The sequence below is a fragment of the Stegodyphus dumicola genome, chromosome 8 (assembly GCF_044657685.1).
Source record: "Stegodyphus dumicola isolate Sdum_Otavi_A_Nest chromosome 8, ASM4465768v1".
NCBI classification, from domain to species: domain Eukaryota; kingdom Metazoa; phylum Arthropoda; class Arachnida; order Araneae; family Eresidae; genus Stegodyphus; species Stegodyphus dumicola.
Window position 1 is genome coordinate 170,672,513 of NC_140775.1, and position 17,442 is coordinate 170,689,954.

Sequence of the window (17,442 nt, forward strand, 5' to 3'; positions counted from 1 at the left end):
CCCATTTCTCCACACTTCGAGCCGTTTCCTTCGCACACTCTCTTGTAATCTTCGTAACGCATCCAAGTACAAATGTTGGTTCACTGTTTGTCCTGGCAGAACAAACACTGTGTGGACAATGCCATTCACTTAAAAATTTTTTAAAAAAATCAACATTGTTTTCACATGCCACGTGCTCCATGACATGTTTATTTCCTCAGAAAGTTGGTCAATGGTCTTTTGAAGATCTTCATCAATTGCACGTTTGATTTTGGCAATGTTTTCGCAATTTCTTCCTGTTGAAAGACGCCCAGGGTGTGGCATGTCTTCATTTGATATGTTGCCAGATTTGAAATGGGAAAAACCACTCGTAAGCCTAAGATTTTTTCCAAAGCATTATAATTATAGGCTTGCTGAAACATCCCAGCAGTCTCGGCTGCAGTTTTTCCAAACAGAAAGCAAAATTTCACACATTCTCTTTGTTCCTTGTAGTCGCCATCTCACTAACCACCAAAGGGTTGAAACAGGGATGTGCACAACAGAGCCCCACAAACAAGACAATTAACTCAGACTGATGGCAGCTCACTAACAGTTGCAGAAGTCGCAACTCGTAACTACAACGTGCGAATGCGCAACAGGTCGGTTCCGGTTATTATTTTGGGTCTCCCATAGTATTCTTCTTTACAGAGCAAAAATATTTTGCATTTTATTTGATGTCTAGATGTTATGATGAATTGCAATAATGTTTATAAAATGCACTGCATAATTTTACCTTGCTGAAAAAAAATATTATAAATTTATTTTCATTTTCTGATTCATCATCTTACATTTCTTTCACTTTAGGGTATACTGAAAATAAAAATTGGTAATATAGATGACTCGGCTACATTTCAAAACCTCTGTAATAAAATACAAGGAAAATATGAAAAAATGTTCCCAGAATTGAAAGGTTTTCGATTTATTGAAACTACAATGCAATTAAAAAGACGGGATCACGCTGCTAGAATTATACAAATGCATTTGAGAAAAATGAGGAATGCTAAGCTTCGAAAGTCAAGTCTCAGCCAATGATAAATTTTACCATGCAAAAGTATGTGATTTTTTCACTTTCATGCAGGAATATTTTTCTTTGTAATATTCTAAATTAAGTAAAAACTGATGAGTATTGTATATTATTTCTACAGAAATTCACTAGAAGAGGGAGGGAGTTGTACATGAATGGGAAACAGTGAGAAGTTGATCCAAATGAAAAATATTACTTTCTCATAAGTGATTTACTTTTGTCTGGATTGAAATTTTACTTATTTCCTGAAAATAAAAGAATTAAACTTGGAAAAAAGTAAATTACATGATTAAGAATGACTTGCATCCAGACTTTAGACAAAATACAAACTTTCACTGTTTATATTTTATTAAAATACTTAATAGACAAAGTGAAAAGCATATCTTGAATAATATATAACTTTTATGATTCAATTGATTAATAGAAAAAAAATTTTACATAATTTGTTTTATTTATGAAAAACATTAAGCATATAATTAATTCTATTCATTTACAGAAAAAGTAAATATTAAATTCTATGATCAGATGAACTGACCAACTAGAATCATTTTACTCATTCGTTTAGAGTTAAAATATAATTGATAATTTAGTAATAAGTGTACACATGAACATAAAAGAATCTTAAACCAATTTTTACTGAGCTATTAAATAGAATGCAACTTTGAGTTGATTTAAAGCTGGTAATTATGAGAAAGCTAGAAGTAATTTTTTAAATTCAAAAAAAAAAAAAAAAAAAAAAAAAATCAAGTATTAGTTTGTTGAATGAGAAATTATTTTTCAAGTTAGATTTTTCTTTAACATCTATTTGCTCATATTTCATACTCTGATAAGCACAAAATATTTGGAGATGATTAAATATTATTATTAATTGAATATTTTATAATGAAAATGAATGTTTTAATCTAAAAACAGTTTTGAACAGTTAATCTTCTTTCCCCTTTCAAATTTATTTAAAAGAAAATGAATGCATTTCAACTTATCAAATGCACATTTAAAATAATGTTTACAAACTTATTTGTATAAAACTAGTACTTTAATATGTAAGTAAATATAAAATGGTTACAGGAAATCTGTACAAGGCACAAGGGTTCATCTATATTCAGAATATTTAACAAATTTAAAATGCTCAATGTAACATTCTGCTTTCACAATTCATTACCATGAAGAATATATCCAAAGAATTCTTTATAGTATGTTCATAAGACATTATATGTCAGTACTTTAAGAAAAAAGAGATACAGAGAAAAAGAAAACAGGCTGAATTTTTTTTTAAATATATAATTTTAAATACAATATTCTTGAAAGGTATTTTATTTATACAGCAAAGTGATGAATTTTGACAAAGAAAAATTATTAGCTTGAATTATATAAGTACTCTGAGAATATAATATATTATGCATATAAAAAATTCATGTAACATCACATTGATTAAAAAATTATCTACAAAATGTTTAATAATTTTTTAATTTAAATTTAAAATATCACAGTATTAAAAATACAATATGAATCTATATGATAAAATATTCTAATATCTACATCATATTAAATTGAAATGTTTACAATTATTCAATGTGATTAAACTTTTATGTTACCAAGTAGGAAAATATTCTTGAAAAATGATTTTGCATACAGAAATATTTAAATTGATTTTTAATAAAAATTTTATATTTACACAAATATTTACCCTATATGTAACAAACAACACTTTTACCCTATATAATCTCAGTATAAAAAAAGTACATATATAAAATATTTCATATATATATTATAGCTAAATCTTTGTAAAATGATTCTTAATGAAAAAAAATATCACAAAATTCATTTATATATATGTACATACTACATAAAATATGTAAAATAACCAATATTTTTAATGAAATTATTATGTAAAATTAATACAAATTACAATGTATTATATAAAACATTAAATGTCTTTACAGCCATTCCATCAGTAGCTGAGGAACATAGTATGTAATAACTACAGCAGCACCTATAAAAAGATTCAAAGATCAGCTCTTATAAATAAGAACAATTTTTATTCTGAAAAATTAAAACTGTCTAATGAAAACTGTATTTCTTTCATTATTAATTTAGTAGTCTGAATTGTTTTTTTTTACATTTTGCTTGTTTATAAATTAATGCATGTTATTTCTTACATACTATGTGTAGTCTGCTTGCTATTCTTACTAGTGGGATTAGATGCACACATGACAATGACTTTGTAACACAATATTTAGAAAATTATTATATTAGTTAAAAAAGAATTAGAATGAATATACTATTCTTGAAATATATTTATCTTGAGTTGTAACTATTGAGTCTACGTTTTCTGAAAGTCTTGCTACATGTCTAATTATCTGTCAAAGGTGGCACACACACCGAAACCAATTTTTACACATCTTCAAACTAGTCTTACTTTCTCCAAAATAGCTACTGATGAAACAGATATGACTTCAAAGCTCTGATTTTAGAAGAGGGGAAAAAAATAGTTTCATCAAGCTAGATCTGAGCCATGTGGAAGGTGCGCGTACATTCATTGTCAAGTCAAATAATAACAGTAATACTGGAAATGTGAGGTATGCATTATTCTGATTTAAGCAGATGCATGTAAGCTCAAATCATTTCAATCAAATATGTTGAGTCACAGCCTTTAATACTTGGCCAGTAAAATATGCATGCTTATGCATTTTTATACAATTGCTCAAGCTTTATAGTCAGGAAAAAAAATGCTTCTTGTATTTGATATAATACTAGTTGGATAATAATATATCAATATCCGTGAGATGCTATATCAGCAGTTAGAAATCTAGTCAGATATAATTAACATAGATTATATTTAACTGATAATTGTTAATAAATTATTGCAATTAATAAACTATATTTGTGATGCCTTACTTACTTAAGTATTAAAAAATTCTGCATCATCTAACAAGTCCCTCTCTAACAGTAAACAAATTCATATTTTTAAATCTTAACATAAAATTTTCTGGAATTTTGAATAATTACACTAATTTATCCTCTGGTTTAATTAATAGCATTAAAAGAGATTTCAATCAGTCTCCAGCTACACTTGAAATCACTTTATCTTATGCATAATTCATATGAATGATTTTTAACAAGCAATGAATTTTAAATTTTATTATCACTCTAATAAAAACTTTGCTGTTTTAAATTTTAGTGTTTTCCCACATATTATCAAGATTTCATAATTTTTTCAACTGTCATAAATAATTATTTTACCAGACATTTAGAAACTAAAAAGTTCGGTTGATATGCAAAATAATAACTTTCACTAGACAATAACTAGAGGCACTGAATGAATTATACTTTAAAATTTTTAGGCATTTCTAGCACTTGACTTAAATTAATAATTAAAATTCATCACAGAATACAAAAAAATGATATGTGAATTACTAGAAAAACTAAGTTTTTGCTGACAAAATATGTGCAGTAGTTTACACTGAAAGAAAATGCCATTTGCACATGCTAGACACTGCAAATATATATTCATACTCATATTTGTAAAATTTTAAACTGATAAGTTTGTAATTTTACACTTCTTTGGAATAAAAAAAAAAACTGACTTGACTGATAACTTGGGTAAAAGGTTGGTACAACCCGGTGTGAGTGCGCCAAACAAAATTTTTAGAATTTCAAGAAATGCTGAGGTGCAAAATTTAGGGAAGGCACTAAACAGCAGAATTTAGAAAGGTAATGGACAGCAGGATTTGAGATTCACAGAAACTGCACCAGTGGCCAAATGTCCTGTCCTGCTTAGATCAATGTATGCAAAGAGTCCACTGCTATGATTTGGTGCAATTTCTGTGAAGATGCATAATTTCAATATTTGTGACATCAAATGAGTGTTTAAATTTTTGTTTAATACTATTAAAATCTGTGCGCGTCTGTTTGTTTGTTTGTAACCTCATCTTCTCCGAAACGGCTGGGTGTAGAGCTTAGCGGAGCATACCGTTGGATTCAGGACGTCCATGGCTCGCCATTTTGGCCATTCGCATCTTCGTGCGACTTTAATTAGCAAAGATGGTAATTAGCCCGAAAAATGCACAAAAAATCGGTATCTCCGGAACTTACCGGCCGATTTCTTTGAAATTTTGAATTTTAAACCCGCCAGGGGATAAAACGACTGATGGAATTGATTCCGCACTGATTCGCGAATTAGGAGCCTAATTAACGGGGTAATTAAAAACGACCTAATACTCCTTTTTCTTTCCTTCCGATATCTTTGTGGACAGGCTGAGGCCATTAGCAGGGGAGGAAATTAACGTAGTGGAGAATTTTTATTCATTATGCTAATTAATCTTCTAATTTGCCAATCTCTCTGGAATAAAGACCAAACCTCTTTTCAAAATTTGGCAATTATAAGATTGTAAATTGTGAGCCGATCGGACTGTCGGTTGCTGAGATACGTGTTTTTTGTGCATTTTTCTTAATTAGAGAAATTCAGCCGGAAAAATGCACAAAAATATGTAACTCTTGAAAGAATTAACCGAATTCGTTCAAATTTTGAATTTTGCACTTCCCGGATGCTCAAATAAAGGTTAGTGTTCGTTGTAAACTGTTTTGCTAAATAGGAGCCTAATTAGAAGATTCATTAAAAAAGCGCTACTACCTTATCTCCCCTTCTTAACTCTTGGTTGAGGGCCTTGGATTCGAAAGCCAGGAAGGGGGAGATGGTTTCCACAGGACTTTTGGAATTGTCAAGGCCATTTGCCAGGGATGAAATTAAAGGAGGATTTTTATTCATTATGGCTAATTAATCTTCTAATTTGCCAATCTGTCTGGAACAAAGACCAAACCTCTTTTCAAAATTTGGCAATTATAAGATTGTAAATTGCGAGCCGATCGGACTGTCGGTTGCCGAGATACGTATTTTTTGTGCATTTTTCGAATAATTCGTGATTTTTGGATCTGAATAAGAAAAGCAACTTTGAGTAATACAAATTAATATGTCTAATAGCTTAAATCAGCGTGCTCATTTGTGTTACTGAGCTACGTAATCATTCACTGCTTTTGTTATTATATATAAATGCATTATATAATGTCTCTGTTCGCATAAAGCTAATATTAAATTAAATTTTAATTAAGAAATTTTAATTGCAAAAAAATAATAATTAAACTATTTATTTAAATTCTGATTAAATTTTTTTTCGTTCAGGGTTTTAAATTGAATTTCTGTTGCTCGGATATGGTATATGGAAAGTTTTCTTATTATAAATAATTATGATTGATTACTTACACTAATATATATATTGATGCACCTTTGTGTGCGATTATGTTAAAGTTTATCAAAAGGAATTTTAATAACGAATCTACTGTTTGAATATAATACCCGAAAATTTTTGCGATTACACTTGGCAAAAAGCCTGAGCTGTAAAATCGCTGAACACTGGTAGTTCAGTCCAATTTTCGAATCTCGGCGAACGGGCTGGCTCCATAGGTGCTTTCGTAATCTTCCGTATGTGTAACGTGTATGCAGTATATTGTGGATGCATACGTAAATAAAGCGGGCGCAGCCCGCGCAAACTGCTAAACATTGGTAGTTCGGTCCAGCTTTCGAATAAAGGCGATCGGGCTGGCTGCATGGGTGTTTTTGTGATTTATCATGTATGCAGTATTTTCTGGACGTATACGCAAATAATGGGTGTTTTCGTGATTTTACACATGTGTATCCTGTATGCAGAATCTTCTGGACGCCTACGTGAATAAAGCGGGCGCAGCCCGAGCAAAAGCGCTGAACTCTGGTAGTTCGGTCTAACTTTCGAATACCCGCGAAAGGGCTGGCTGCATGGGTGTTTTGTGATTTTAGGCATGTGTATTGTGTATGCAGTATCTAATAGACGGATACGTAAATAAAGCGGGCGCAGCCCGCTCAAATCCGCTGAACACTGGTAGTTTGGTCCATGTTTCGGGCTGGCTGCATGGGTGTTTTCGTGATTTTCCGCATGTGTATCGTGTATGCAGTGTCTTCTGGATGCATATGTGAATAAAGCGGGCGCAGCCAGCACAAAACCGATGAACACTGGTAGTTCGGTCCAAATTTCGATCCTGGCGAACGGGCTGGCTCCATGGGTGTTTTCTTGCTTTTACGCATGTGTATCGTTTATGCAGTATCTTCTCCATACATAGGTGAACAAAGCGGACGCAGACTGCTCAAAATTGCTGAACACTGGTAGTTCGGTTCAACTTTCGAATAACGGCGAAATTACAATGGAAACTCATGAACATTGAACAATGAAAAGCGGGCTTCAGCCCGCTCAGCTGGCGGGCTTGCCCGCTAGTTTTTGTTTAAAAAATGTTTAGATAGCTGAAATTTCAACATGTATTCTTATTATTATTAGGCACTTTCTTCTCAATGTCTTCTTAACAACACCTCATATCAGTAATGTTTCCTCGAATTTCCTCGGTTTCTATATTGGATTTCTATATTCGATTGATTTAAATAAACAGGTTGGTAGCAGCAGTGATGTACGTACTCATGATTTACAAACAAAATTCAAAACTAACTTTCATGTGAAAACTTATTAATTAAAAAAAAAATTTAGAATGACTTTATCTTAAGTTAATTTAAAGCTTTTAAATCTCCTTTCCTCCCCCTTTTTTTAAATTTTATTTAAAGAACCTGTTTCCTTTGAATTTATGAAGTTGTCTGAACACATTGATTAAAATTCTATATGTTTTTAAATATTCATTAAATATTTCAGAGCACTCCATTAAATGTCTAAAATAATTACCTGCACGTCTCATAGATGTTAAACTTTCTAAAACTGCATCTTTCAAACTGAACACTCCAGCTTTAGCAGCATGATATAACATGGCGTATTCTCCAGATACTTGATACACAAATAGAGGATATTCTGGATGCTATAACACATGAATAAAAAGTTTACATTTAGATTTATGTCAAAATGTTTTAAAAATCTATTAATTTAAAAGTAAATTACATAACTAAAATCTATAGGTCCAAGTAGGTGCTTTATACAGAGTTATTACAAATGATTTATCATATTCTAAAACACTTTAATGGCTACGTTATGGATCACACATCTTGATATTCAAATAATTAAAGAAAATATCTTACAAATTCAAATGTGAAGACCCATCATACAACAGGTAAGAACTCTATTCTTTTAAATGGCAAATTTATAGCAGAAAACGTTTTGTATTTCAATATATGGAAAATATTTTTACATTTGCAATTTACATTTTTCAAAGGCAGTACGATACAGATTCACTAAGTCACACCAGCATTCTGCAACTGTATTAAGAACACTGATGGCCAGTATAAAAGCAAGAGCTTCACATGGCCCTTTGTTTCTAATAAAATAATGGAGAAATGTAGAAGTTTGCACAAACAAAATGGCAGAAATCAGTAAACTACCGAGAACTTCGTATTTCATATACAAACTATCTGGAAGATTTTGCAATGATGACTGCAAATGAATTATACAATTTTCACATTGAATGCATTTAGAACCAGATGCTTTTATATGAAGTTTTAAGGATTTTGTCACTGCACGCAATACCATCTGTCTAATATTCAGTGACAGAACCTAACGTTGCAGTTGTGGTTATTTCCTCAAACATATGATTTTAAAAAATTTCATATTCTAGCATGACAAGGCACTTTGCTGACATACTACAGTACAAAGTCTTTAATCCGGAATGATCTATAATCCGGACCTCAAAGCTACAAACTTTCTGCCCATGCGTAAATGCATAATGCGTTTGCGAATGCGCATAATATGTTTATGCATGCATGTTTAATGTATAACGGACGGTATAAGCTATGCTAAAATTATCTAATTACCTATTTCAGTGAATGTTGAAGATTGTGCTGTTCCTTAATCTTTTAATTGGATCCGGCTTATTATTTTTTGCAGACTGTTAGAGCAATTTTATAAAAATTAAGCTTGAACTTTTGATTATGTCAAAAAGAGTTTCCAATTTTGGAGCTACCAAAGGATTTACAAAGTGAAAGCATGTTTCGATGTCAATCAAACAAAAAGTGGAATTGCTGCAAAAAAATGGATAAAGGCATGAAGAAAGTGACAGAGAGGTTAGTGAAAACAAAAAAATTTCGATTGACAAGTTAGTCGGTATTCTCAGCACAGCAATTACAGGACTTGAACAGTGGAACTTTGTAAATGAACACACAAAAAATGAAGCAACTTAAACAACTTGCATTGAAAGAAATGTTTAATAAAGTAAACAAATAAATATTAAACTTTTTTTTTGTAAATTTTGATACCCTTTAGATCATAATTGCTTTTTATTTCATAAATTACGGTTTCATATTTTTGATTTTATAATTTCTGCATGCCATCTTACCAGATTTAAATTGATGATCTATAATCCGGAAAAACCCCTAATCCAGAATCGCCGAAGTCTTGACGAGTCCGGATTAAAGACTTTGCACTCTATATGCTGCTACTTCCATATCAGCTCCAACATTGTTGGGTTGGTCTTGACATGGAAAAGATGGGTTAGAATTGCTCAGATAGTCACTGTCTTTTGAGCTCACACCCAATGGTTATTTTTTCAGCTAGAGGCAACATAAAAATTAAAGAGAATTTATATATGCCCCCAATTATCAATAACATTACAGGAGATCCAGGACTGCGCTATAGCTATTCTGATGACTATCAGCAGTAAAATGACAATATATGCATGCAAAATTAGAGTAGTGCTTGAATGTGTGTTCATTAAAAATGTGTAACATTTTTTACTTCATTCATGTAATACTCATTCTTTTTGTTTCCAGTACTTTATGAAATACATTGTTTTGAAACATGTAATAATCCTGTATGCTAAGCACATATTAATAATTTAAGTAAATGGATTGCCATTAAAAACGTAAAATTTTAGATGCCTGCAAGATATTTGTTAGATAAATTTTGTGGATTTTTAAGGAATATCTATCATCATTTTAATTCAAATGTTAAAAGTTAAGGTTTATATATACCTTTATGTGTAATTTTCTTATTCTGTGCTTATTTTACTTAATTTTTAACAAGTTACAAATCAAACCTTCTTAGTTGGTAGCTCCTTCAAGCAAAGTTAAGAAACAAATAATAAAACAACTTTGAATGTTGTAATGTTATTGTTATATAACATTAGATTATTGAAATATATATAAAAACAAAATTACATGTTTCCTAGATATTTTGAGTGATTTCTCGAAGTTTGAAATTTATAAAATGAATGTTTGGGGAATGTACAAATTATTAAATTAAAAAGCAAAGTTTCTTGAAATATATGCAATAGGATTTTATCTTTTCCAGCACTGTAACTTTGTAAATTATTCAAATTTCAAAACATTCTTTTTCATAACCTTGTACACTTAAAAATTTCTGAGAAAAAGAATATTTCCCCTTTTTCCTGCAAATTTCACCTATGTAGAAGATTATCAATAGTTATGCAAAATTCTGTAAGCAACGGTAACATGCAAAATTTAAAAAATGCTTTTCCAGTCTTTTATAGATATGAAATTAAGAATATGAAGAACCTAAAATATCTACGTTGTGGTAAACTTCCTAAAATACAATATGCTATATTATATTACTATATAAATACTTCATCAAATGAAGTTTACAAATATAATTACCTACCTGTTTTTTTACTTCCTGTAAAATGTCTAAATATGCAAGGCCAGGTTTCACCATGATCATATCAGCTCCTTCTTCAATATCTCGTTGCTATAATAATATCCATGAAATAAAAAATAATTTATTATCTTTTAATGCTTTTTAAATTTTTATCACGAAAGAAGTTTGCATTTTAATTACTCTAATTATATGTTTTTAACTAGCTTGATAACTCTTCAAAAGTCTAAATATTTACTCAATAATATAACAAATATAAAAAATTGCAGAAATTAAACTAATAGTTTCAGCTACATAGCATGACTAATTGATTAAATGAAAACATCAAAAATTAAAGATGTGAGCCTTTTGTTAGTTATAAATCTGATTTTGCATTAGCTATGTTATATATATATATATATATATATATATATATATATATATATAAACTATGTTTCAAAGAAATGAACTTCAAGTGCATTTTTGATCAAACCATTTAAATATTATGTTAATTAACAACTTAGTAAATTCTCTTAGTTCTCTTCCACTTGGTGAATTTGGCATTTCAAAGAACAGATGGCCTTAATATAAGAAGCGATAATTGCAACACTTCATTTTTTTTCATTCACAGCCTGTTACTGAAAACTGATGACAATGAATATTGACATGGCCTTTATTCCTCAGTGTGTTTAAACCAAGCTCTTAAAACCATATCTTCAATGTACCAAAGCTCATAAAGTAGCCCCTCAGCAAATGTGGTTTGTTCACATCACAGCCACAATCTACTAACACACTTAAATCACAGCAACAATAGTAGGGAAAGTGTGGATCCTTTCAACAAATTATGTTCCAAATTCCAACTATACATCAGTGTTTCCTAACCACAATTAACATGTTTAGTTTTCTGTTGAATACTGTAAAATTTTTTATGCTTAAAGTCTTATTTTATTTTTGTTATGCTTCATTTTTCTAATGAACAAATTCATAGATTCAACATACATACAGGTGTTATAATGTTTGATGCTATAGACTGGGGAATGAATGTGTACTGGTCTTACTTGCTCACAGGAAACATATCCCATACTTAGATTTTTTGCAACTGTTTTATCTATTTGTGATAAAACCCATAAATCCACAGATTAAGGAACATCCACAAATTCATAGTTGAATGCTAATAGGAAGTCATTGCTTTCAACTCTTGGCAGATACAGATTATGATATTCAAGTCAATATAGATCACTTTAAATACTAAGGCACATAAATGTACATCTAGGCATAGCTGCAAAAAAATTAGGTATTTTTTATTCAAAATTTCCCAAGATATACGTGAATTTATACACATTAACATGTTTTGAAATCCGCCATATTTATTATAAGTGATAATAATGCCAAATTTGGTTTACACACTTTGTTAAAATTAACTGAAAGAATGAACCATATACCTTTTTTTTCTATCGTGCACAATGAAAGGAAATAAGTTACATAAATTTAAAATTTCCCTAAGTGAATTAATCTTGGTGTAAACTGAAAAAATTGTGGCAAGATAAATTTTTTAAATTTCTCACCAACTTCTACAAAATTTAACATTTGGACCTGATTTCAGTCATAGATTCAAAATCTGAAAAAAAAAAAAAAAATGGGTATATCATTTCAGAAAAAGTTCAACTTTTGTGTCAAAATACCTATGTTAGAACAAAGCTACACATACTTCTAATATACCTCCCAAAATGTGCTTTTGAGACATGAAAATTGCAAATTAAATTCGTCATTTAAACCAGTAGAACGGGAAATATAGAACAGACCTTTTTGGGGGGGGGGGTATGGAGTGTACCTTAACAGTGTCTTAAATCTTATCTACATAACATGTACACATCCATTATCTTGTCACTTTGCTAATTTTTACTTCAGATACTTCACTAAAGTATTGCACATACCACCGAGGGATGAATACCACTTTCGAACCTCAGAATACACACAGTCTGTGAACAATCTAACTACAGTGTACTAATCCACATTTTCGAAAATAAAACAGTATTTATACACTTAAAATTACAGGAATCTTTTTTTTAATTAAAACAGATGTGCAAAACTATAAACATTTCTAAAATTTGGAAAAACACTTAAAACTTTAAATACTTTATTAAATTATTTTTAAGGCTGAGAACAAGATTTTTTAATAATATATTTTTCTTATCTGTGTATTTAATTCCTTCCATATATATTATTTAAAATTAAGATTTCTAAAAACTTTAGGTTACAACAAATAACGTTTTTTAACACAAAATGTAAAAAGACAGAATGCAACTTTCTATATGAAAACATACCACAGCTCTCAAAGCTAATCCTTTACTACCAGGAGGGAGTTGGTAACATTTTCTGTCACCATATGCTGGAGCAGAATCTGCAGCATCTCTAAGGATAAACATATATATTAATGTATATAAGAACAGGTATCCAAACAAGATTATATATGAACATTTGACATTTTTCAAGTTGTTAAAAATTTAATTTTAGCAGTCTGAAACAATTAATGATTAGGTTTAAGTATTATCTTTAATTTGTTAATATTAACTGAGTATAATAAAAAATTTCATATAACTAAGTAATCATCTTAAACACTGAATAAATTAATAATTTGAACAATATTTTCACAATCGTATTAAATTATGAACAGGTATACAAAATATTGGGCACTTTTCCATTTCATCAGCACAGATCTCACCAGCAGACTTTACTGGCGACAATACACAGAAAAAAATTTTAATAAATGTTAGTTGTAAGAATTTTTTACTTTACAGGCTTAAACATTTTAATATCATTTAAATTTTTTTTCAAATGGGTCTTTCATTTCTCTTCTCCACGTAAATGATGACATGCTGTTCCTCATTTCGAGTCATAGTCATAGTCATATTTTTTTGTGCATGCGTTCCAATTTCCGGATTGATCAAATTGTATTTATAGTTCACTTTGAAATATTTGAAACTTTTCTCTTTCAGTTTTTCAGTGTAGTATGATTTCCACAAATCCAAATATATTATAGTTCTTTTTTCCATACTTTCCTTAATTGCTTCTAATGGATACTCATGGATCGGTTTGGCAGCTTTACAAGGAAACATTCATTTGTTTCACGGCAAGCTACACCAAAGATCCACTCTTAGGTAGAATCCATCCCGATTGCTTTTGCACTCTGTGAACATACTTTCATCAACTTCGGCGATCATACCAGATCCTCCTATTTTCCATTGTTGATGTTTAAGCAAAGAATCCACACAAACCTTGCGCATGTTGTTATTCCAGTCCAAAACTGTTCTGTGACTAATTTCCAACTGGCTGATTTTCACAAAATTTAACTTAATTTGTTCACTCCGACTATAAATAAACCTCACACACTTCAAGAACACTTTCAATGACTCAAACAATGTGCCTTTCCGGATACTTCTTTTACTGCGAAAAATTGAAAGGTTGCAGTGCCACTGTAATTTGTCTCTGAAATACAATTTCATTTCATGATTATTATCACAAGTAGTAATTTTAGGCAAAACACCTTTTGCTTGAAAGAATTTGACAGATTCTTCCTTTGTTCTGGGCAATACTCAACTTTTCATTGGTTTTTCATCAATTTTTGAGGTTTTTAAGGGAAAAGACATGACTGGTAAGAAATGGCTGCAACTTGTTTTGAAAATGTGGCAATGAAAGATTACCAGCTGGGATATACCATTTGGCATCGGTTGCATCATTTTTGCTGACTTTATTGCTTGTGCCAGTGAAATGGAAAAGTACCAAATATTAACGTCGTAGTTGTATTCTATTCCCAACAAATTCATTTGATTCAAATAGTGAATGGTCAAATAAAAAGAAAAATATTGATGAGTAACCTTGCACTTTAGTGAACGTGTGTGAATTTTTCTGGAAAAATCAACATATTCTTGTCAATATCTATTGAATATTCCACAAAATAATAACTAGTTTGCTTCACAAATTACAAATGCAAATAAAGAATAAACAGCAGTCTGAAAGCACTTCACAAGCAAGAGGAAATAATTAAAGGTATAACGTTAAAAAAAAAAAAAGCATAAATTGAGGTGAGCAAGATATCAATTGCAATCAAGAAAGTTATTCCACCTCACAATTTGGGATACATACTTGACCATAACAAAAATTTGCTTGAAAGCTGATGCTCATAGCAGGAAGATCTTTGCCTTCACATCATTAGAATGAGAGCTTGACAAGCCTACTCAGAATCTGTGCACCATAAAGGGAGGTTATTAACTATTGATGAATCTTTGGTATAAAAATGTTTTTATAAGCCAAAAACCAAAAGTTCAGTTATTGCAATTAGTTGTGTTGCCAAGGAAGACACAAAGCTTTGAGCAAAGATCAGTTCACACTGAAAAGTTCTTTCAAATACCAAATTGTTGTTCATTATAAGTATATAATAAACTATTCAATAAAGAATATTATTTGGCAGTTTTTTTTTTTTTTTTTTTTTTTTTTTTTTTTTTTTTTTTTTGTCTTACAAATATCATAAAAGACCAAACTATTCAAGACAAAGAGATATATTGTGCATCATCACAAAAGTGCCTCTGTCCATCATTCAGCAGACACTTTTTTTTTAAAAGGGGCGAATGAAAGACTTTAAACCTCTTGTGGGTCCCTTCTCTCCTGATATGGCCCTATGCAACTTTCAGCTGCTTAAATTAACATCACCGATATGTTCAGGATTTAAAAAATTACAAGCAATTATGAAAAAAATCCCAACTGTAATCCTGTGGTTGATTTTGAAAGATATCTCCATCAAAAGGAAAAAAAAAACTGCATATGCTATAACAGTAGTTTAGGAAAATGTTTTGGACAGTTATGATACGCACTGCTTTCAAAAATCTCAGAATAGAGATCAAAACATTTTTGGTTTTCTGATAGAACTTTGGTGATCACTAAAACTGAAGCAAGAAATATGATTTAAAAAACATAATAATCAATAAAAACGGGTGTCTGATTTAATTCTTAGAGTAGCACGAGCATATCTGATCATGGAATTTCCAAATATTTTGCATTATTTTGTTATTTAAAATATCTTCCTCTTGCATTTTCTTTACTGATCTAGTTATTATCCTAATGAATGAAAGATTATGAAAACATAAATTAACATTAGTAATATAAATCTAGCAAATATGGCTAACAATAAGCATATCCATAATACTTAACCACATGATTCAGCAAGAAAGAGAATTCAGTTTTGTTTTACAGTTACTTCAAGAACAATAATTCATTTAAAATGTAAACGAATTCCATATTCTGATTTACATTAGGCAGACAGGGACACAAATATATATATTCTATTAGGCATTTAAAGCAAACTGCTGCAGAAGTTTGCTTTAAATATTATTTAAAATTATGCCTTCCACTCACTGTTTTAGCCGATTTGTAATATATTGTTTTTTTATTTTTATCCTTGTTTTAAATTTTAATTGAAGTTCTTTGCAATATCTAATAATCTTACTTATCTATGCAAATTCCATTTTATTTTATAATATTTTAAACAGCCATGAGACTGGCATTGAATCTCCATATAGGTATAGTACATGATTATGCAAAAACAATTAGGGAATATTGTGAGTTTCGCATGAAATAATTGGAATAAATAATAAACTGACATTGTTTTTTACAAAAATGAAATAGAAGAGGTTAAAAAGGAAAATTATAATGTTTATAAAGTTGGGAATATGCAAATTTTGTCTGTAATGTCAAAACTGCATTTTAGATAAGCAGTGAAAAGGACGTATTAGATAAGAAGCATTCCTTCTGTAGGAAGAAATTAAAAACAATTAAAATGTGTCAAATTTTTTACAACAATGAATACGATGTCTCAGCAAAAAGACATAGCTGAATCGGTATCCTTAAGAGCCATCGGTTATTTAGAGGCAGGTCAAACGTAATCCGTTATAGCAGAAGCATTAGGAGTTTCTAAAAGTGTCATTTCCAGACTATGGAATCAGTTTTTGGAAACTGGAAATGTTTGCTGAAGATTGAGACAAGGTCAACAGCAACACAAAATAAGGATCGATACTTAACATAATGGCCAGAAGAAACTGCACTGTGAACTTTACTTTCTTGCAGCAGCACCATCAGAGGGTTACTGGTACCAGAATTTCAGCTCAAACTGACCCCACCTCCTGGGTTTATATGCTTTCAGACCTATAGTTTGTGTTTCATCAACACAGGACCACTATGCTGCCCTTAGAAGGTGGGTAGAGGACCATCTCAGATGGAGATCAGATGAGTGGAGCAAACGTGCTCTTTACAGAGGAGTCCCAGTTCAGTGTGCTACCTGACAACAGGCAGATTCTCATCTGGAAAAAACCTAGTACATGGAGTATTCCTACATTTGTGCATTAAAGTGTTCAATATGGCATAGGGAAGTGATGTTCTGAGCCAGTATATTTATCAATGGCCACACCACCTAAACATTATCAGGAATGGAGCATTAAAGACTCGGCAATATAGGGATGAGATCCTCATAGCTATTGTGGTCTTTAAATGCTGCAGCAATTGGGGATGAATTCATTCTCATGGATGATAATGCCAGGCCACAAAATGCTCAGGTAGTGGATAATTTCTTTTTCCATGAAGGAATCCTTCGAATGGATTGGCCAGAATACTCTCCAAATATGAACCCAACAGAACATATTTGGTACATTTTAAGGAAAAGGGCTGCTAGTCACTTATCACTCCCAGAAACCATTCAACAGTTTGAAAGCTCTCTCTTACAAGAGTGCGAGAGAATATCCCAGTCCCTTG

The 17,442-nt window shown here is 30.7% G+C and overlaps 2 protein-coding genes across 2 annotated transcripts in view; one reads left to right on the top strand and one right to left on the bottom strand.

Annotated features, from left to right (window-relative positions):
* LOC118182274 (sodium channel protein 1 brain-like) overlaps positions 1-3,115 on the top strand; it is a 102,524-nt gene extending 99,409 nt beyond the window's left edge. The window contains exons 22-23 of the mRNA XM_035351596.2: positions 823-1,069; positions 2,983-3,115. Coding sequence (XP_035207487.2) covers positions 823-1,050 — 228 coding nt within the window. The 3' untranslated portion in view covers positions 1,051-1,069; positions 2,983-3,115. The remainder of the gene's footprint in view (positions 1-822; positions 1,070-2,982) is intronic.
* The window catches only part of Pbgs (Porphobilinogen synthase), a 35,320-nt gene continuing 18,940 nt past the window's right edge, over positions 1,063-17,442 (bottom strand). The window contains exons 6-9 of the mRNA XM_035351599.2: positions 12,969-13,056; positions 10,672-10,758; positions 7,795-7,924; positions 1,063-3,032 (exon numbers count right to left, since the gene is read on the bottom strand). Of these exons, the coding sequence (XP_035207490.1) occupies positions 2,977-3,032; positions 7,795-7,924; positions 10,672-10,758; positions 12,969-13,056 (361 nt within the window). The 3' untranslated portion in view covers positions 1,063-2,976. The remainder of the gene's footprint in view (positions 3,033-7,794; positions 7,925-10,671; positions 10,759-12,968; positions 13,057-17,442) is intronic.